At 34.0% G+C, this 22,350-nt stretch overlaps 2 protein-coding genes across 2 annotated transcripts in view; one reads left to right on the forward strand and one right to left on the reverse strand.

Moving 5' to 3' along the window:
* The window catches only part of RUBCNL (rubicon like autophagy enhancer), a 147,865-nt gene that overhangs the window by 113,501 nt on the left and 12,014 nt on the right, over window positions 1-22,350 (forward strand). The gene's annotated exons all lie outside the window — the stretch shown is intronic.
* The window catches only part of LRRC63 (leucine rich repeat containing 63), a 64,559-nt gene that overhangs the window by 10,414 nt on the left and 31,795 nt on the right, over window positions 1-22,350 (reverse strand). The window contains exons 5-7 of the mRNA XM_017535991.2: window positions 16,359-16,457; window positions 12,578-12,714; window positions 1,648-1,731 (exon numbers count right to left, since the gene is read on the reverse strand). Coding sequence (XP_017391480.1) covers window positions 1,648-1,731; window positions 12,578-12,714; window positions 16,359-16,457 — 320 coding nt within the window. The remainder of the gene's footprint in view (window positions 1-1,647; window positions 1,732-12,577; window positions 12,715-16,358; window positions 16,458-22,350) is intronic.

The following is a 22,350-nucleotide window of genomic DNA, read 5'->3' on the forward strand; positions in this document are numbered from 1 at the left end:
TAAGGGGAAGATGAGTTTGGAAAGAAAGTGGGAAAATATAACAGTGTTCTGAAGGTCTCAACAAACAGTGGAAGGCAGCGGTGGGGAGACAGACCATCGTGGTGGGGGAAGTAGTTTTTATTTTGCCTTTATAAAATATTAAAGAAAATGTGATTGATTATGAGTAGGAAAGATAGCTATTAACAGATTAGGGAAGTACAATAGAAAGCCAAAATTAATAAGGTAGAAAAAAACAGGTGGAAGGACCACTTGAGGCCAGGAGTTTGAGACCAGCCTGGGAAACATAGTGAGACCCCTGTCTCTACAAAAAAATTAAAAAAATTAGCCAAGCACAGTGGTTTGCACCTGTAGCCCCAGCTACTCAGGAGGCTAAGGCAGGAGACTTGCATGAGTACAGGAGTTCAAGGCTGTAGTGAGCTATGGCACTGTACTCCTGCCTGGGCAACAGAGTGAGATCCTGTCTCAAAAAAATAAAAATGAAATAAATTCAAAAATTTAAAGAGAGAACAAACAGCATATTAATAAGTAAGAAAAAGGGAAAGTAAATAAATAATAAGTACAAAGTAAAATGAAAGAAAAAAATATGTTGGTCATAAGTGTGAATAGGCTGAATTCTACTAAAATATAGAGATTGTCACATTGGAAATTAAATAATGGATTTAAATATTTAAAAAGCAGAGATAAAATTATCTCATTCTACTAAATGCAAGATTATGTTCCTGGGAAACAAAATAAAATGCAGTAAAACTAAATCAGAACTAACTGGAGAGCTTTAAAAAGTACATTTTAAGGTAATGTAAAGAAGTACATAGCTTTTCTCTATTCTGTACTGACAACAGTTAGAAACAAATGTAAATAAGAGAAACAGTACCTTACATTCACAGTAACGACCACAATTATAAAACACTTAGAAAAGGTTATTAAGAAACATATGAAGTGAGTCGTAAATTCTTATGAAGAACATAAAACAAGATCTGAAAAAATGAAAAAAAGTTTTAGAGTGGAAAAATTTATCATCAAAAATGTAAATTCTCCCACATTTATGAGTAAACGCTAGGCAATTACATTAAAGTTCAAACTTTGTGATTATGTGTGTTGCTGGATGTGCTGGAAATTATACAAAATTATCTTAAAGATTATGTTCTAAAGAGAATAGTGAAGAGACTATTATTGAAAAATAATCTCCCTACTAGTTATTAAAAATTATTCTGAAGTTACAATCAAAACAGTATGGTACTGACATAGAAGGGCATAGATGAACTTCAGACTTTTATTACTGTGAGAAAGAATTGAAGTTTTGCATTAAAATTATATTTTGTAGTATTAGCATTTTGTCTATATGTATTTCTTACAAAAAGCTAACAAATAATATCCACAGGTACACACATAGACAAATGGACATAAATAGCTTATCATTCTGTAAGTAGTCATCTGTATTATTCCTTAAATAATTCCTGGAAATACTGTACACCAATCATTAAAAATATTGTACACCAATCATTCAAGTTACATGTTTGGCAAACATTGCATTTTACAGATTACATTTTATGGCTATTAAATAAATGAAAGGACTCAACTTTCTCCATCACAATCATTACTAAATATATAAGTAAGGGGCATATATCTTTCTATGTACTTCCAAAATACCTGAGTTTCTGGATTTCATTTGGAATAAAAGTAAGTTCATTGTAGGAAACATCAAGTTCTTCAAGAAAAGACAAGGAAAATAACCTTAAATAGAAAGAGAAAATTCATTGTAGAAATGATGATGTGTCATCACTTGGAATAAATAAGTACTTGAGTAAGTAGGCAGAAGTATAGAAACCAGATTTCTAAGATCCTGAAATTTATATAGACTTCTTTTTATTATAGATGGCATAATTACTATGAAAGTTCCTAAGAATTACTCATCTATCCATTAAGACTGGTTTGAAATTTTTGGAGTGGACAAAGCCCTATTTAGAAAAAGTCACCTGAGAAATTTTCATTATCATTTAGATACTTTTTTTTTTTTTGGTTGTTGCATTAGTTTCCTAGAGATGACATAACAAATTACCATAATCTGGGTGGCTTAAAGTAACAGAAATTTATTTTCTCACAGTTCAGGGGGCCAGAAGTCCAAAATCAAAGTGTTAGCAGGGTTGGTTCCCTTGGGAGGCTCTGAGGGAGAAACCGTCCCTTGCTTCTCCCCAGCTCCCAGTGGTGGCCTGCAATCTTTGGCATTCCTTGGCTTGTGGTAGCATAACTCCAACCTCTGCCTTTGTCTTCACATGCCTTTCTTATAGGGACAAAAGCCACTGAATTTGGGGCCCACCCTTCTCCAAATTAGCATAAATGTGACCTTAGATTAACCGTATCTGCAAAGACCCTCTTTCCAAATATGGTCACACTGAGGTTTTATACCGATATCAATTTTTGAGGGATGCTATTCAACCCACTACAATTGCATTAAAACTTTCCTAGTAAAATACGTTTGATTTTTCTTTCCATCAAGACAAGTACTTATAGGTAAAAACCAAAGAATACCATTACTCGATAAAATAATTGTGCCGTCACAAGCCCTGACTCCTAGGGGATGAAAGTGGGAATTGCTTCTAAAAGACTGGAATTGAAGGGCTCAGTATCATAGTCACCATAATTCCTTGTTAACACCCCCTTCTTTGTGGGTGCTGTTCTCAGAGACTTTCTTGTTTTTCATATAAATAAAAGATGAAAAGTTATTTGTGTGATTCTTAACAAAAGCATCATGAGCAGAATTTTACACTAACTTCCGACTCTCTTAGCATGGCATATAAAGGTCCTCATGATCTGGTCTCATGCTACTTGTCCAGCTCGCCTCTCACCATCCTCTATATTCCTCTGTGTTCCAGCATTTATTTGCTACAATTCCCTGAATTAACCAGTTATCACCTATCTCTAAATAACACGTGCGATTCCCCCCAGCTTGACTCTTTGATCATTGCCTTTTTATCTTTTGTCTTGACTCAGATATCATCTCTTCCAACAACCTCTTCCCAAATTCTTCAGACTGCGTGAGATGCCTCTTCTGTACTTCTCTGCTTACTCTCTGATAGCACCTAGCACATTATGCAACAAACGTCTGCCTCCTAAAATTATGAGCTTCTAGAAGCCATGGATTCAATGTTATGTTTCTATATATCCAGTGCATTGCATAATGTCTAGTACAGTATAAGTGCTGAGGAAATCATAGCTGAATGAAAGGAATGGTAATAATTTGCTCTGAGAAGTTAATGTGGTTGACTAGGAAAACAAAAGAAATGCCTTTTCAATTAGATGTTCATCTCTGACGTCTTATCATCTCTGTAAAGAAAATGTTAATACTATTTGCTCTAGCTTTCAATTCAATATCATATCATTTTCTTGCCTGGGGCAGTTTCTGGAGTCACTCTGTCTTCCCTTATTACATTGGCACTGGCAACCTAGTCTGGTTCCAGGCTTTCACTGTGGATGACACATCCCTGCTGATTGTGAGATGTAACAGGTGTAGGCAGCATTAAGGACGCTGAATACAAAGCTGCATAGGTTCTAGAGCTGAAATTTATGTCAGCTATATATGGCTTTATAGAGAAAATCTGTTCAGACAGCCTCAGTTTGATCTGCCCCACCAGTACCAAATCTATCACATTTTTTTAGGATATGTAAAATTTTTTACATTTATGTCATTGCTTTATTTATTAGCATATTACTGGCCAGTGAGCTGCCTAAATTAGAGCCCTACTGTTAGCTTGCAAGATTAGACTAGCATCAATAATTTCATGTATTAACAGTGATGACGACCACACTGATATAAATGTCATTTATTAAAAGCATACTATAAGGCAATTTAGAATGATCATTTACTATACCAATGTAGGGGTTTTGGTTATTTTTTACAGATTAAAAAATGGAAGCTCTAAGAGATTAAGCAATTTATCCAATTTGGTATGAAATAAAATGTAGCTACCCCTTTTCATCAGAATGTGGAGGCAAGGTAATTTAATCCACTTCTTTAACAAATAACAGCATGGGGAAATAAATGTGTACAATTTCAGAATCAGCTCTTCCGACAGGGCATTCAAGTAGGCTGTTAGGGTTTTTTTTGTTCCAAATAGTTTCTCTTTCCCAAAGAACCTACCCGCCAATTAAAGCAAATTAGTCAAACAGGTAAGGCAAGGATTTGACTCTGCTAGTTAAAGTAGCTATTTTCTATGTCATTTTTCTCCTGCTATCTACTGAGCAAAAGATAAAGACTTTTTGTTTTAACCTTTGTGACAGTTGCTTCTGCAAAACCTCAGGGCATGAGTCTAAAACATGTCTCTCTCCTTCACTTTTCTTCACCCCACCTCCCTTTTTCTGCCTTTTTCATCTTTTCTACCCAAAAGCCTTGGGAAGAGAAAAATAATTTGGATTTTTAAAGTGATTTATTATCTTCATTTTATAAGACAGTTGAAAAGACAAATCAAAGAGCATTTCATAAAGTTCTAAGGATAACATGGGAGTGTTGATCCACTGGCTACCAATAGGAGGCCCCTGTTCTTTCTCTCACAGAGGCTGAGCTTCCCTGCCTCCATGCTGCCCCACAGGATATGCCCTAAGCTGCTCAAAGCCAAACCTTAGGAACAAAACTCAGTAAATGAGTGCTTTACTCAAACGGAATTTTTTTTTTCTTTACTAACTTCTAATTTCCCTACATTGAAACAATCAATTGTTACATCATTTAAAAAATATTGCATATTTAATTTTATTTTAGAAATTTAGGCCAAGGAAAAGAGACAAATCTGTGAAAATAATTGAAAGGATTTAAAAAATAATTTACAAGATTTTCCTATTTAATTTTTGTAACATCCTTGAAGACAAGTGTAAGTTTTCTAAACTTTCAGATGGAAACTGAAGTTACGAGTAGGTCAGTGGTTTCCCAGAGTTTATAGCATCTAAGGGGCAGAGGTTGCCTCTGAAAGTATCTTGCTTTCTCTATCACTTAGAGTCTCATGAAACTAGAAAGATCTTGTTAGGAATGGAAACATAACAGTGAAAGTAATCCATTATACTTTTAGTAAAACTTTCGAGAAGGTACCAAAATACTATATCTGGGAAAAAAAATATGTTTATATTTTAACATATGGAAACTATAAGAAAAAATTAATAATGAAGAGAATTAAAAAGACAATCTTTTAAATACAATGCTTAGCCACCAAAATAAAAAACCATTTTTCTATGTTAGGTAATGTCTAGAAAAAAACATGTATCTCAATTTAAATCCTAACACTATGGCTTCAAATAAATTGAGTAACCAATTGCTTTATTTAATAAAATACATATTTAATAATATGCTGACTGTCTCCTCCTGTGGGAATGTGATCTCCACAATAGTTGAAATCTTTGACTGGTTTCATATTAGTTTGCTGTTACTGCCATAACAAATTGCAACACAAACTTAGTGGCATGCTACAACACAGATTTATTATAGTTATACAGGTCAAAAGTCTGCACGGGTCTCACCCTACTAAAATTAAGGCATCAGCAGGACTGATTCCTATCTGGAGGCTCTAGGGAGAATCTGCTTCCTTACTCATACAGGCTGTTGGAGAATTCAGTTCTTTCCGGCTGTAGAACTAAGGCCCTTGTTTTCTTGCTGGCTATACACTGAAGGCCATTCCCAGGTTTTGCAAGCTGCCTCATTCCTTGACTCATGGCTCCCTTCCTTCATCCTCAAAAACAAAATCAAGTCACGTCCTCAGGTGGTATCTCTCTGACAAATACTTCTGCATCCCTCTTCCATTTTTAAGATTATTCTAATCCAGAGAAAAGGAAAGGTAAAGAGGAATTACCAATCCCAAGCAATTTTGAAATACAACTGAGTAACTTCATTTGGTTTCAAGGCCTGGGAATTAGCAGCAGCAGCTCACAGCTCTGCTGCCTGCTTTCCGGTTTCTGCCCTCCTGGCTCCTGGCTCTGTCTTTTGGAATCACAGCTCCACCTTCTGTGCTCCTGGCTTCATCCTCCCCTGTTCCTGGTTCCACCCTCTGAATCATCCTCCCTTTTTCATGAAAGTTGGCACACGTATTCAGCTGTTTCCTGCCCACAGAATTTGGGGGAATCTGACAACCTTTTTTCATTTCATACTGTCTTTGTCCTTCTTGATACACTCTGGCAACATTTCTGTTAGTACAAAATGTTTAAGAACTTAGTGGGTTTCCCATGTATATCATGGGTATTCATTCCATAAGACAAAAGACTTGTCCACAGATTTTGTTCCCAGTTAATCCCATTTCTATTTTTGACTTTGCTGAAATGGCTGAGGCCATATGGCATGAGGTCATCATTAAAAAGGAATGGAATACTGATGTATACAACATGGGTGAATCCCCAAAATTTCTGTTGCGTGAAAGATGTCAGACTAAAAAAAATTATTTGTTCTATCAATCAACTTTTAGAATTTTCCAGAACAGGCAAAATAAAGCTATGATGTTAGAAGTCTGGGAATGGACTAGAAATGTACATAAGGACATTTCTAGGGTAAACTTTCCAGGATAATGGGAATGCCCCATATATTGTTTTCAATAGTAGTTATGTAGTTATATGGGTGCGTATATTTGTTAGATACTTCGAATCAAATACCTAAGATTTGTGCATGTTATTGTATGTAAATTATACCTAAAAATTTTAGAAAAGAGAAAGACGAGGAAGAAAGATGAAAAAATTGAGGGTACTGATAACTATATATATACATTTTTGAGACAGGATCTCACTCTGTTGCCTACAGCTCACTGCAGCCTCAACCTTCCAGGCTCAGGTGATCCTCCCACCTCAGCCTTCCACACAGCTGGGACTACAGGCACCTGCCACTATGCACAGATAATATTCTGAATTTTTTGTAGAGATGGGGTTTTACCATGTTGCCCAGGCTCTATGTATTTTTTGTTATGCTAAAATATATATAACTTAAAATTTGCCATTTTAACCATTATTAAGTGTGCCATTCAGTAGCATTAATAACAGTATTATGCAACAATCAGCACCATGTATTTCCAGAACTTTCCTATCATTACAAACAGAAACTCTATATCCATTGAACAACTACTCCCAATTCCCCCCTTCTCTGCTACACCCAATCCCCTGGTAACCTATATTCCACTTTCTGTCTCTGTAAATTTGTCTCTTCTGGGTACCTTATATAAGCAAAATCATACAATGTTTATCCTTTTGTATCTGACTTATTCCACCTAGTGCAATGTTTTCAAGGCTCATTGTTGTTATAGCGTGTACTAGCATTTCATTCTTTTTTCAGGATGAATAATAGTCTATATATGTATATATCACATTTTGTTTATTCATTAGTCTATTAATGGACATTTGAGTTGTTACCACCTTTTAGTTATTGTGAAGAAAAACAGTTAGGCTTTCCAATGTTTTGTTGATGTACATTTGAATTGCAGACTTTTTTAGAATATTGTAGATAAAACTGCTATGGACATTCCCAAAGAAATCTTTTTATAGAGGCTAAAATCTACCTTCTCCATCTTATACATGAGCAACTGAGCTACTGAAGATAATCCGCAGAAATGCAGATTAGTGTCACTATGAATCCTTGGTTTCCAGTCTCAGCTAAGCCCAGAGCATTGTCTCTCAAACACCTACTTTTCTGTGATCTGCTCTTTTCCATTCCTCTCAATATCAATACTAAATCATCATAATTTCCTTTAAAACTTCTTTTCAGTCACTATTCTTCTTGCTCTCAAAGATTGTCTGAAGTCATTTCATAGTAATCTCTCCCAACTGATGCATAATAGGAGCGAAATAAATCTTTGTTGACTAAATGAATTTCCTGTTTTCTTACCCATATAACTATATATTTTCCATGTTCATTTTTAGGACCTACCTCCAATTTTAGGAAATAAGGATTACTCCTCCTGCTCAAGACCATAATCTCCACCTGAGCTGACTACTTCCCCTCCCATCTCCTGTAAAATTCTGCATCATCTGTCGTCCTTCCACATTTTCAATCTATTCCCTATTGGTTTCTTTCCAACATCCTGTAAACACATCCAACTCTTTAAAAAACTAACAACACATTAGTTATTACATATATGCAGCACATATATGTCATGGAATACTATGCAGCCATAAAAAAGGATGAGTTCATGTCTTTTGCAGGAACATGGATGAAGTGGGAAACCATAATTTCCAGCAAACTAACACAACAGGAAATCAAACACTGCATGTTCCTATTCATAAATGGGAGTTGAACAATGAGAACACGTGGACACAGAGAGGGGAACATCACACACCAGAGCCTGTCTGGGGGTGGGGGCTAGGGGAGGGATAGCATTAGAAGAAATACCTAATGTAGATGACAGGATGATGGATGCAGCATACCACCATGGCGCATGTATACCTATGTAACAAACCTGAACATTCTGCACATGTACCCCAGAACTTAAAGTATCATTAAAAAAAATGTTTCTAAGAGCCTACATTCTCTTTAGCTTTTATCTAACTGCTCTTCTCACATTGTATCTAAATCTCTGGAAAGAATGGTCTACACTCTATTATTACCAATTTCTCTCTTCCCATTCCATCACAACCACTGCAAGCTAGCTTTTGTTCCCATAATTCTACTAAAAAATGTTCTCTTATTGAGTTTCTCTATTGTATTTGACACTGTTGGTCATCTGTCTTTTTCAAAATAATCCTCTTCCCTGGCTTCCATGATATACTTGGTTCTATTTATGCAGTTTGAGGCTTTTCCTCAATCTTTATAATTTCCTCTTTATCTGTCTATATTTGAAACACAGGTGTTTCTCTAGCAATATCTCCAGCACAAAACTCTCCTGGGAGGTTAATATGTCCAGGTCCAGCTTTGTGATGGAAAACAGAATCCAAAACCAACATGTTAATCTAAAACAAAACTCATTATTTTCCTTCCTTCAAACCTCCTCAGCCTTAACAACAACCAATGGTTTCTCAATGCACTTTAAATAAATCAGAAATGTTTTCACCTGACCCTCAAAGCGTCATGGGATGTAGTCCCTATCCAACTTCTAAACCTCACCTGGGACCACACTTCCATTTTACCCTAAGCCATGCTGACTTCATTTCAGCCTTTGAGGAGTCCAAGCTCTTATTACTTCACATGTTATTCCCACTGCACGAATGTTATTTTTTCCTGTTCTTGGCCTGGATTCCTAAGCCTCTGCTTAAATGTCATTTCCTCAGATATATCTTCCTTAGTGACTCAATTATTTTTCTCCTGACATCATATTGTTCTTTTCAGTCAAAGCCCTTAGAATGTTTTATATTTATATATTCATATATTTATTATGGTGTTTATTAAAATTCCTGTATCCTTCCCTGGATTCTAAACCCGAAAAGGGAAAAGATCATACCCCTTTCCTTTAACAATCTAAACCCAATGCTTGGGACAGAGCCCAGTATTTAGTAAATAATAAATATATTTTACATGATTGAATTGTTTCACTCTAACCTGGGTGTTACCTTGACTTGACTTTTTTTTTTCTTTACCTTGACTCTTCTGTTCCTTATAGTCTCTATGTCTCAATACTAAATTTTGCAGGTTTTACTCCAATTTCATAACAATTTGTTCTTCCTTCTCCATGCTCACTACCATTGCCTTGGTCCAAGTTTTCTTTACCTCTTGCTTGAACTACTGCAATGGCCTTCCAACTAGTCACCTTTAATTCTGTTTATCCCCTCACATCCACCCTCTACACTGCCACTAGAATAACCTAAAATGTAAGTTTAACCACTCACCTATGGAAAACCTGTAAAGATTTCTCATTGCACACAGCACAAATTCTTTACCTTAGTCCACAAGGCTCGCAGATAATTTGGTCCCTGCTTACTGTACCATTTATTACCAAGTGGCTTTGTCCTCTAAGCTTCAAAAAACAGCAAACTGCTTGTATTTCCCATCTCTTGTTCTATATGCTGCCTCTTTGCATATACGTTGTAACTTTTCCTTGAAGAAATATCCACTCTATCAATGGCCTAACTATCCTTTGTTGTCTCTCCTGTTTAATCTACCTAAATTCATACTCAGTCATCTTTGGATCAAATACCATCTCTTCCAGGGAACCATCTCACCCTCCAGAATGGGTTATATGCCACTCTTTGTAACTCAAAAATTGTACCACGTACATCTTCATTATTTTACTTTACTCAACTGTATTAAATTATCTGCCTTCCTCTTAGGTGGTGAGCTCCTAGGAGGACATAGTATTAATAGATGCTTCATGAACATCTGCTCAGTTAATTACAAGAATGAAAGTATAACATTCAAAATGTATCAGTGCAATTTGCTTGTGATGGTAATAATGTCCAAACTCCAGAATTTACATGGAGCCAGAATAATCTTAAATATATTTCAGTTACTGATTTGTAAGTCTCACCACACTGTGTGAGGTCTTCTTTGCTCAGGAAGGTAGAGTTCTGACAACAACCCTTAAATACAAAGAACTCAGCACCTTCATTCTTCACTGTGTAAGTGCCCTCCTGGTGAGTTTTCATTTAACAAGCTTTGCAAATAAACGTTTTCATTATGTCAGAGCTCGCTTGAAGTCCTCCTCAAGGTCAATAAAGTTTTCCCTATTATGCTTTTCATTCTTGGCTTTAATATGCTGTCAATCTTCCTTTGATATGCATACATATCCTATGTTATTTGATAAAAGTACAGTGCTTTATTTTAGAAACACTAATATTTTTAAAAAATAGCTTCTGAAAACTTTTTGATTATAATCAACAGTTCATATTATTTACCCAATATCTAAACAATGAACAAAATGTTGACCTTTTAGTTACAATCACATTTCACTTGCTTTAGGAATTTTTATTTTGTTTAAATGATAGTTATGATTATTGAAAGTGTATAATTATGATTATAGATTATCCAGTAGAAATTCATGTTTAGATGCTGTATATGTACATATATATTTATATGTATACAGTTCTCTGTGTGTACATATGTAATTGTATATGTGTTTATAGCTATATAAGCAATTAGAGATATGTGTGTAAACATGGGTTAGTATACATATATATATTACTTTGCTGTCTCTAATGAGAGGGCCTAGAGGGAATCACATCCTAATGGTGATAAGGACACCCAGCACCCAGATCTTGGCTTTTAAATACCACTTTCCAATAAAAGGAAACAGGATCTCCTTAGAGAAATGGCTGATACTAGTATTAGGGCAGGGAAAATACAATTTATGTACTGTGGAAAAATACAGATGAGTCAAAGAGAAATAAAATACCCATATGTAACATTCTTACTTCTTTAGTGTTTATTTTTTCTTTTTATATATGTGACGTGTAATGTGTAACATGTATATGTATTTTATACAGAAATGGTATAATTTTTTAAATATAATTTCTTATTCTTTTAAATAGCTGAATGTCTATGAATATACAACTTGTTGGATCATAACAATACTGGATGAACATCTTTATAAATGAATTTGAATGCTCTTTTTTTTGAGGCAGAGTCTTGCTGTGTCACCAGATTGGAGTGCAGTGGCGCGATCTCGGCTCACTGCAACCTCCTCCTCCTGGGTTCAAGCGATTCTCCTGCGTCAGCCTCCTGAGTAGCTGGGACTACAGGCGCGCGCCACCACGCCCAGCTAATTTTTGTATTTTTTAGTAGAGACAGGGTTTCAACATGGTCTCGATCTCTTGACCTCGTGATCCACCCACCTCGGCCTGGACGCACTTTCTTAATTAATATAAGACTCTTATTTTGCGAAGTATTATTCAACTAGTTATAAGTTCCTTTCTCTTTGTGCTTAGAGATTCAATCTGTTAAACTCTAATTGCAAAAAGTATCTTGTTTTGACAGTTGATTAAGGTTTTGGTTTAAAACTTTCATTAGGAGTTAAATAATTACTAGTCCATATATGGGAAGAAATTCATCTCTTTTATGTCCAAATATCAGCATTCCTATGATATCATATAAGCCAATCTCCTTAGTTTCTGGATTAGGAAATTGAGGCCAAGAATAGTTAAATTACTTTCTCCAGATCAAATATATAATTATCATCAACTTTACAGTCAAAGGTCTAGATTTCTTAATTCCAAATTCAGTGCTCTTTCCATATGCAAAAAGGCTGTCAAGAGATAGGTGCAGGCTCTCACCTGAACTGCTTTAGGTAATTCCTGTTAATTTAACCCACACTCAGATAATGTACTTCTAGATGTATATTCACTAGACCCATATTAACTGATCTGTATGGATCAGTTAATATGGGTCTAGGATTGTTTTTAACACTGTAAGAAGCAGCATATTAGCTAATTAGAATAGAAAAGGAATTACTAAATAGCCAAACAGCTGTTAGCTGCTTTTAAAGGGGAAGCTGATCTTTTTCAAAATTATAAATTATTTTCTGTGTTTATAATCTCAGACCATCAACCTTACCCAGGTGGAAGAACAGTAATTAAATTCATTATTAGCTAATTAGAATAGAAAAGGAGTTACTAAATAGCTGCTTTTAAAGGGGAAGCTGATCTTTTTCAAAATTATAAATTATTTTCTGTGTTTATAATCTCAGACCATCAACCTTACCCAGGTGGAAGAACAGTAATTAAATTAAAGGCAATGGTGAAAATTCTAAGGAACTTAAGTTGCTGAATTTCAGAAGGAATTTCTTTGATAGGATTATTTCTCAATTTCAGTATTTGTAAATATTTAAGACACAATATCTAGGGAACAGAAAAGAGAAACAAATGTGAGTGGAATAATAAAGTATGCAAATAATTGTTACCTTTTATAAATTCTCTGAGCTAATGTAGTAGAATCATTATAGTAACATTAATTGGCTATATCATGTAACTCAGTAAACACCCTTGGTCAACCTTCAATATAAGTGACCAGCTTTAATATGTATCATATGGTGAAATAGTGCAACTACTGTACTCATACACTTTGACTCAAGAATGGTTCTTTTCTAAATGTGAAAGTCACCCTTTCTGACCAAGCTCATGATTTCATAGGAGGGAACCACAGAATAATAAGGGAGGAAGGAGATATCTGCAGAACCAGGAAGACAGGTGGAATTAACCTTAGTGATCAGAGAAGTGTCAGATATCATAGCCAGATTATTTCTGGTATCACATTAATTTCATGTACACTGATTTTTCATGTGAAATTTAAAAACAGAACATACCATTGAAATCTATTATTTTCCTGTTAAATTTATACAAATTTTGAAAAGAAAAATAAATAAATCTATGATCTTTACTTGATTCATATATTTCTCTGTGAATATTAATAAGGTCTATTAATTCTCTTTTAAGTTCAAACTTGTTATCATCATAAAGGTCCAAAATTGGTGAAGTAGAACAAGTTCATTCTTGTAGACTGGAAGCATCAGTCCTCCAAGTTTGCCTTTCTTTTCAAAATTATTTTGGCTCTTTGGAATCCTTTGCATTTCTATATAAATTTTAGGGTCATGGAGCTGTTCATATTTTCTAAAGTCCCTTTTTGTGTCTTTGTAGGAATGTGTTCATTTCCCCTAAGTTATTTAATTGGTTGGTATACAGTTATTTATACTATTTCCTTTAAATCTTTTTAATTTCTATAAGGTCAGTAGTGATGTTTCTTTTTTTGTCCTTGTCTTTAGTAATATAAGTCTCCTGTGTTTTTTTTCTTGGTCAGTCTACATAAGATTTGTCCATTTTGTTGATTTTTTAATAGTAATAACTTCTGTTTTTTAAATTTTCTCTGTTTTTCTGTCTTCTATTTCACTAATTTCTGTACTAATATTCACTGTCTCCTTGCTTATTCTTTGTTTAGGTTTAGTTTCCTTTTTTTTTTTCTAGTGGCTTAACATGAAAAGTTAGTTTGAGAGATTTCTTCTTTTTTAAAAAATACAGGCATTTACAGCTATAAATTTCCCTCTGAGTACTCTGTAATGCATCTCAGAAATTGTGGCATATTGTTTTTTCATTTATCTACATATATTTTCTAAGTTCATTTTAACTTATTATTTGATCCACTGGTTATTTAGGAGTATGTTGCTTAATTTCCATCTATTTGTGAATTTCCAAGTTTCTTTCAGTTTTTGCTTTATAATTTAATTCCATTGTAGCCAAAAATAGACTTTTGTGATTTTCAATCATTTTAAATATATTGAGACTTATTTTGTAGTCTAACATATGATTTATCTTGAAAAATGTTATATAAACTTGAGAATTGCATATTCTGCTGCTGTTGGTTTGAGTTAGACCAAGAAAATTCCACACAGGTTTATTAGCTCTAATTGGTTTATAGTGTTGTTCAATTCTTCTGTTTCCCTCTTGTTCTTCTGCCTAATTTTTCTATGCATTATTGAAAGTGGGATGTTCAAGTGTCCAATTATTATGGTTGAATTTTCTATTTTTTCCTCCAATTCTTTCAGTTTTTGCTTCATATACTTTGGGGCTCTGTTATTAAATAAACATTTGTTTATAATGTTCTATTATCTGATAAATTGACAAAATGTTCCTTTTTATCTCTAGTAACATTTTTTTTGCTTTGAAATATATTTTGTCTGATATTAGTATAGTCTTTTCAGCTTTCCTATTGTTGCTGTTCACATGATATATATTTTCTCATGCTTTTGGCGTCAATCTCTTCAATCTTGTGTTTCTTTCCATCTTAAGTGTGTTTCCTGGAGACAGCATATCACTGAATCTGTATAAAACCTCATATAATTTTATACCATCTGACAATCTGTATCTTTTGATTGGATTTTTTGATATATTCACATTTAATGTTATTATTGACATGATTTTCACTTTTAGCTTTCTATATGTTGTATGTTCTTTTAATTCCGCCTCTACTGCCTTCTTTTGCATGAAGTGAATATGTTCCAGTGTGACATTTTATTACTTCAATAATTTTTTTCAGTATGTTCTCTTATTTTCTTAGTGACTGTTTAGAGGATATACTTTATCAGAATTTACTTCAGATTTGTATTAATTTAATTCCAGTGAGATATGAAAATGTTCTTCATACATATTCAATTCCTTCTTTTTTTCATCTGTAATTTCTATATATATATATGCATATATGTTACATATCTAACAATACATTATTGTAATTATTACTATATATGATTTTATGACTATTAAAGAATCTTAAAGAAGACTGAGTATATGTATACAGGGTTTGCTATACTAATCTTTGTTATTTAACACTTCTGCTTCTACCTTCTCCCATCCTAAACCACTTTAGTGGCTGCTGCACTCTGCCTGATTCAACCATCCTAAATTTTCCAGTAATAATTCGAATTACCCCACTTACCTCAGTCCCTAGTATTCTAAAACTAAGCCTTATTAGCTGTCCCCAAAATAGTCTTTCTAAGCCTGGAAATTACCATCCTCATTGGAATGTTTTATCTATAGCTATATAACACAGATCTGCATTTTATGACAAGTTGATTTCTGTCACTTTAATAATGAGCACTTTAATATCTTACATGTGACTATCTCTCTTGTCTTCATATATTATTTTTTAGTGGCTAGTATTCTTTGGCAGATACACACGTATTATCTGTATCTACTTAGAAGAAAGGTTAAATCAGTGTGAAGAACTCAGATGTCTATATTCCTTGGGAATTCTTGTCAATTTGTCCTAGTTAAATTAATAAAACTGATGTTATGTATTAGAAAAGAAATAACTTCTCCTATTGAAAATAGAAACATTATATTACAGAGAAAGTATGGAAAATAATATTTTCAATACTATATGATTGAAATAGGAAGAAAGTACATTTGCCAAAAATGAGCTCACTAAAAGACAATACTCTGGAAATCAATTTACAAAACCACCAATTACCCAGGAATCAATGAAGCAATGACTAAAGACACTAAAAACACAATCTGTCCTAATTACTTGCAATGGTTCATTCACTTAAAAAGACATTAAATTAGCTCATCCCATATCTGATTATCCTTCATACATTTTATTAAGCAGAATATTATATTTTATCCTTTGGTAATTAAAACTTGTTACAACAGTGCATGATTACTTTGTTTTTAAAACTTCTGATTAGCACATAAATAAGGTTTATTTTAGATTATATTCAGAGTTAGAAGAATAAATACTTAATATACATTATACAATTATGAGAACACATTTGAGAGCCTCACTATAACATAGTCTTTGAGGATTATATCATGGGACTTTCTAAGAAAGATGTACTGTACATTTTGTACTTCTGAAAATAAGCCATCTAAAAGATGCAATCCAAAATACATTTACAGTACTTTATAGTAACTTCAAGGTATTAAAAGATGTCTATTTTTTATAAGTATTATTCACAATAAGTTATATCAGTACATAACAATGCAGATGGACTCACTTCTGTGGGAAAGTAACGAAGATCATTAAATGATAAATTAAGATATATCAACTGGGAAGCCAAAGGTGTTAAGTCTGGACAATTTAGGATAAAAAAGCCCTAAAAGAAAGTGACAAGAGATAAGATGTTAGTCATTAACAATGCACAAAATAGTTTATACAAGGGTAAAACAAAATGAGAATATAATTTGAATAAGAATGTTTTACACAATATACTAACAAGCCTATACTCATCTCGCATTCATTTTTTTCAGTCTGTCAAGAAAATAATTTCTTTGGTAAGTAAAAGATAGAAAAAAAGTAGAAACACTATGTATTAGTCTGTTCTCACACTGCTATACAGGAATACCTGACATTGGGTAATTTATAAAGAAAAGAGGTTTAATTGGCTCATGGTTCTCCAGGCTATACAGAAAGCATGGCATCACCTGCTCGGCTTCTGAGGAGGCCTCAAAAAACTTATAATCATAGCAGAAGGTGAAGGGTGAAGCAGTCTTACATGGCCAGAGCAGGAGGAAGAGGTGGGAGATGCCACATACTTTAAAACTAACAGATCTCATGAGAACTCACTTGCTATCAGGAGAACAGCATCAAGGGGGAAATCCATCTCCATGAGCCAATCACCTCCCACTAGGCACCACCTGCAACACTGGAGATTACGATTTCACATGAGATTTGGTGAGGACACAAATCCAAACCATATTACACAATAAGCATTTATATGTGTGATGTGTAGTATGTGTGACAGAATTATTTCAATCAATAACAAGCAAATATTGAGTGCCTGCTATGTGCTGAAATATAATTGAATCTATTTTATATTTAATTATCTTCTTTACCCCCCTTTTATATCTCTACCTCTATTTCTCTGTGTTCTGTCTACTAATCTAGCATCTACCTGAAACTTCTTGTTAAATATGCCAGTTTCTGTACTGTCTTCATTGTCATTCAATTCAAAATATTCTGATTTCCTTTGTGTTTTCTTTCTTGACCTATTTTTTAATTAGTGTGCTATTTGACTTCCAAACACTTAGTGCTTTTTAATATTTAAATTAACATTTAGCACAAATATTTGGTACTTTTCTAGATACCTTACTGTGACTGATTCTATTTTATTTTTTTTTTTGTGGTATGAGAGCTACAATATTTCAATCTTTTAAAATGTCCTGAGACATATTTTATGGCCCAACATATATTCTGTCTTGAAATTGTTCTATGTGTAACTAAAAAGTAATGTTTATTCTGCAGTTGGTGGATGTATCATTCTATAAATGTTAATTAGGTCAAGTTAGTTGCTGGAGTTATTTCAGATCTTCTATATCTTTATTGAATTGTTTTTGACTACACATATCAACTCTTGACCAAGATATGTTAAAGTCTAATTTCCAATTATGATAGTGAATTGATCTACTTCTTACTTTAGTTTTGTCAAATTTTGCTTTATGAATTTTGAGGCATTCTAATGATATCTATACATATTTAGATTGTTCTGTCTTCTTGATGAGTTGACTCTTTAAACATTTTCAAACTTCTCTTTATACTTGGTAATACTCTTTTTCTATAGTATTATTTTCTACTTAGTCAGCTAATAGAGCCATAAGAGCTTTATAATGCCTACTGTTATCTTTTTCCAGTTTTACTTTTTGATCATCAGCATATTTATGTAAGTATGCTTCTTGTAAATAGCAAATAATTAAGTCATACTTCATTAGCCAGTTTAACAATCTCTATTTTTTATTGTGGTATTTAATCCATTTACATTTAACAAAATTATTAATGTGTCTGGGCTAAAGTTTACCATTTTGGTAAACTTCTTTGGCCAGGTGTGGTGGCTAATGCCTATAATCTCAGCACTTTGGGAGGCTAAAGCAGGCAGATCATGAGGCTAAGAGATGGAGACTATCCTGGCCAACAAGGTGAAACCCCGTCTCCACTAAAAAAAAAAAAAAAAATAAAAAAATTAGCTGGGCGTGGTGGCACAGGTCTGTAGTCCCAGCTGAAGCAGGAGAATCAATTGAACCTGGGAGGTGGAGGTTGCAGTGAGCCAAGATGGCACCACTGCACTCCAGCCTGGCAATTGAGCAAGACTGTCTAAAATAAAAATGTGACTTCTTTAAAGATCACAATATGTGCCTTAACACAACCACCCTTCAATTGATTTGAAAAGAGTGTCCTTTCCCTGCTTTATGTTTTTGTTTGCTTTGTCAAAGAGCAGTTGGCTGCAGGTATTTGGCTTTATTTCTGGGTTCTCTATTCTGTTCTATTGGCCTATGTCCCTATTTTGATACCAGTACCATGCTGTTTTGGTGACTATGGCCTTGTGTTATCATTTGAAGTCCAGTAATGTGATATGTCCAGATTTGTTCTTTTTGCTTAGTCTTACTTTGGCTATGTGAGGTCTTTTTTGGTTCCATATGAATTTTTGGATTTTTTTTTCTAGTTCTGTGTGAATAATGATTGTGGTATTTTGATGGGAATTGCACTGAATTTGTAGATTGTTTTTGGCAGCATTGTCATTTTCACAATAGTTGTTGTGTCTCTGCCAGGTGTTGATATCAGGATGATGCTGACATCACTGAATGAGTTAGAGAGGAGTCCCTCCTCCTCAATGTAGTTGGAATAGTTTCACCAGAAAGGGTACAAGCTCTTCTTTGTACATCTGGTAGAATTCAGCTGTGAATCCATGTGGTACTGGGCTTTTTTTGGTTGGCTATTTATTGCTGATCAGTTTTGGAGCTCATTATTGGTCTGTTAAGGGAATCAATTTCTTCCTGGTTCAGTCCTGGGAGGATGTATGTGTCTGGGAATTTACCTGTCTATTCTAGGTTTTCTAGTTTGTGTGCATAAAGGTGTTTGTAGTAATTTCTGATAGTTATTTCTATTATTGTGGGGTCATGTGTAACTTCCCCTTTGCCATTTCTAATTGTGTTTATTTGGATCTTCTCTTTCTTCTTTATTAGTGTAGCTAGTGGCCTACATTTTTTTTTTAAAAAACCAACTCCTGATTCACTGATCTTTTGAATTAATTTTTGTGTCTCAATTTCCTTTAGTTCAGCTCTGATTTTGTTCATTTCTTGTCTTCTTCTAGCTTTGGGGTTGGTTTGCTTTTGCTTCTCTAATTCTTTCAGTTTTGATGATAGGTTACTAATTTAACATCTTTCTAAATTTTTGATGAGGGCATTTAGTGCTATGAAGTTCCCTCTTAACACTGCCTTAGCTGTGTACTAGAGATTCTAATATGTTGTATTTTTATTCTCATTAATATAAAAGAACTTCTTTTCTGATTTAATTTCAGATTTACCCAAAAGTCATTCAGGAGCATGTCATTCGATTTTCATGTAATTGCATGGTTTGAGTGATTTTAAGTCTTAACTTCTATTTTTACTGTGCTATGGTCCAAAATTGTATTTGGTATAATTTTGGTTATTGACATGGTTTGGCTGTCTCCCTACCGAAATCTCACCTTGAATTGTATCTTCCATAATCCCCATGTATCATGGGAGGGGTCTAGTGGGAGGTAAATGAATCATAGGGGTGAATTTTTCCCATGCTGTTCTCGTGAAAGTGAATAAGTCACATGAGAGCTGATGGTTTTATAAAGGGCAGTTCCCCTGCACATCCTCTCTTGCCTGCTGTTATGTAAGATGTGTCTTTGCTGCTTCTTTGCTTTCAACCATGATTGTGAGGCCTCTCTAGCCATGTGGAACTGTTAGTCCATTAACCCTCTTTTTCTTTATAAATTACTTAGTCTTGGGTATTTCTTCATAGCAGTATGACAATGTAGTAATATAGTAATTTTGCATTTGCTGAGGGTTGTTTTGTGTCCAATTACATGGTTCATTTCAGGGTATGTGTCATATGGCATTGAGAAGAATTCTGTTGTTTTGGGGGTAGAGAATTCTGTAAACATCTATCAGATTCATTTTTGTCCAATGTCAAATATCTTCGTTAATTTTCTGCCTTGATAATCTGTCTAATTCTGTCAGTGGAGTGCTGATGTCTCCCACTATCATTGTGAGGGAGTCTCGGTCTCTGGGTAGATATCTAATAATTTGCTTTATGAATCTGGGTGCTCCTGTGTTGGCTACATATATATTTAGGATAGTTACATCTTCTTGTTGAACTGAGCCCTTTAACATTTATGTAATGCCCTTGTTTGTCTTTTTTGATCTTTGTTGGTTTAAAATCTGTTTTCTCTGAAATTAGGGTTGCCTGAAATTAGGTCCATCTAGTCCTGGATTTTACTTTGTCTGGAAGTTTTTGGTTAATCTGATTTAATCTCATTACTTATTAAAGGTCTGTTCAGATTTTTATTTGTTCTTGAGTCAGTTTTGGTAATTTGTGTTTTTCTAGAAATGTTTCCAGTTAAACTAGGTTATATAATTCATTGGCATACAATTATTTATAGTATTTTCTTACAATACCCTTTATTTTTGTAAGGCCAGTTGTAATATCTCAATTTTCATGACTAATTTTAGTTACTTGTATATTATCTCTTTTTACTTAGTCTAGCTAACGATTTATTTTGTTAATCTTTACAAATAACCTACCTTTGTTTTCATTGATTTTCTCTACTGTTTTTCTATTACCTGTTTCATTTATCTCTGCTTTTATTTTTGTTTTCTACTTTCTGTTAGCTTTGGGTTTAGTTTGCTCTCTTTGTACAAGTTTTTTAAGGTGTAAAGTTAAATTCTTACTTTAAGATTTATCTTCTCCACATACTCCTTTCCCACAGGTACCTATAGCCTTCCCCCTACATTAACATCTTGTACACCATGTTGGTACATTGATTACAATCAATGAACAAACATTAGCACATCAATATCAACCCAGGTCCACAGTTTACATTATAGTTCACACCTTGTGTTACATATTCTATGGGTTTTCAAAATGGGTAATAAATAGATTCACCATTACAGTATCATACAGATTCACTGCCCTAAATATCACCTGTGCTTCTCCTATTCACCCTTTCTTCACTTCTGCCACAACCCAGACAAACACCGATCTTTTTACTGCCTTCATACTCTTGTCCTTTTCTAGAATGTATTGTCCTTGTTGGCTTTGTTCATTCCCTTCATTAGAGCCTTTTGTGTATTTAATTAATTTTCTATAATGTGCCATAATAATTCCTCCTCACTTCCGTTTGTGTATATTTTATTGTGGTTTATCAGTAGTAGTTACCATGGGGACTGCACTTGGCATCCTAAATTTACAATAATCTAGTTTGGATTGATACCAAATTAACTCCAATGGCACACAAAATCCCTGTTCCTATACAGCTTTGTCTCCCTTTGGTTTTGTCATAAATCTTTATACATTGTGTATCCATTAATATATATTTATAATTATGTTTATGCATTTGCCTTTTAAGTGATATAAGGAAAAAAAAAGTAATACAAGCCAAAACCAAAATAATACTGACTTCTACATTTACCTGTATAGTTACCTTCATCAGAATTATTTATTTCTTCTTAAGACTCTGGGTTGCTGTCTAATGTTCTCTCACTGTAGCCTGAACAACTCTCTAGCATTTCTTACAGGGCAGGTGTACTGGCAACAAATGCCCTCAGCTTTTGCTTATTGGGGGATGTCTTAATTACTCTTGTTTTTGAAGGATAGATTTTCTGGGTATAGACTTTTGGTTGACAAACTGCTTTTCTTTCAGCACTATTGAAGTGGCATCCCATTCCTTTCTTGCCTCCATAGTTCTGGTAACAAACTGGCTGTGAATTTCATTGTAGATAGCTTGTACATGACAAAACACTTCTTGCTTGCTGCTGCCAAGATTCTTTCTTTGACTTTGGCTTTTGACAATTAGATATTATGTCTCATTGTGGATCTCTTGGCAGTTATCCTTCTTGGAGATTGTTGAGCTTCCTGTATGTAGATTTGTGCTTTTAATCAAATTTGGAATGTTTTTGGCCTTTATTTCTTCAAATATTTTTTCTGCCCTTCTTTCTTCTCTCTCTCTCCTTTTTTTTTTTTTTTTT

The sequence above is a fragment of the Cebus imitator genome, unplaced genomic scaffold (genome assembly GCF_001604975.1).
Source record: "Cebus imitator isolate Cc_AM_T3 unplaced genomic scaffold, Cebus_imitator-1.0 Scaffold94, whole genome shotgun sequence".
NCBI classification, from domain to species: Eukaryota; Metazoa; Chordata; class Mammalia; order Primates; family Cebidae; genus Cebus; species Cebus imitator.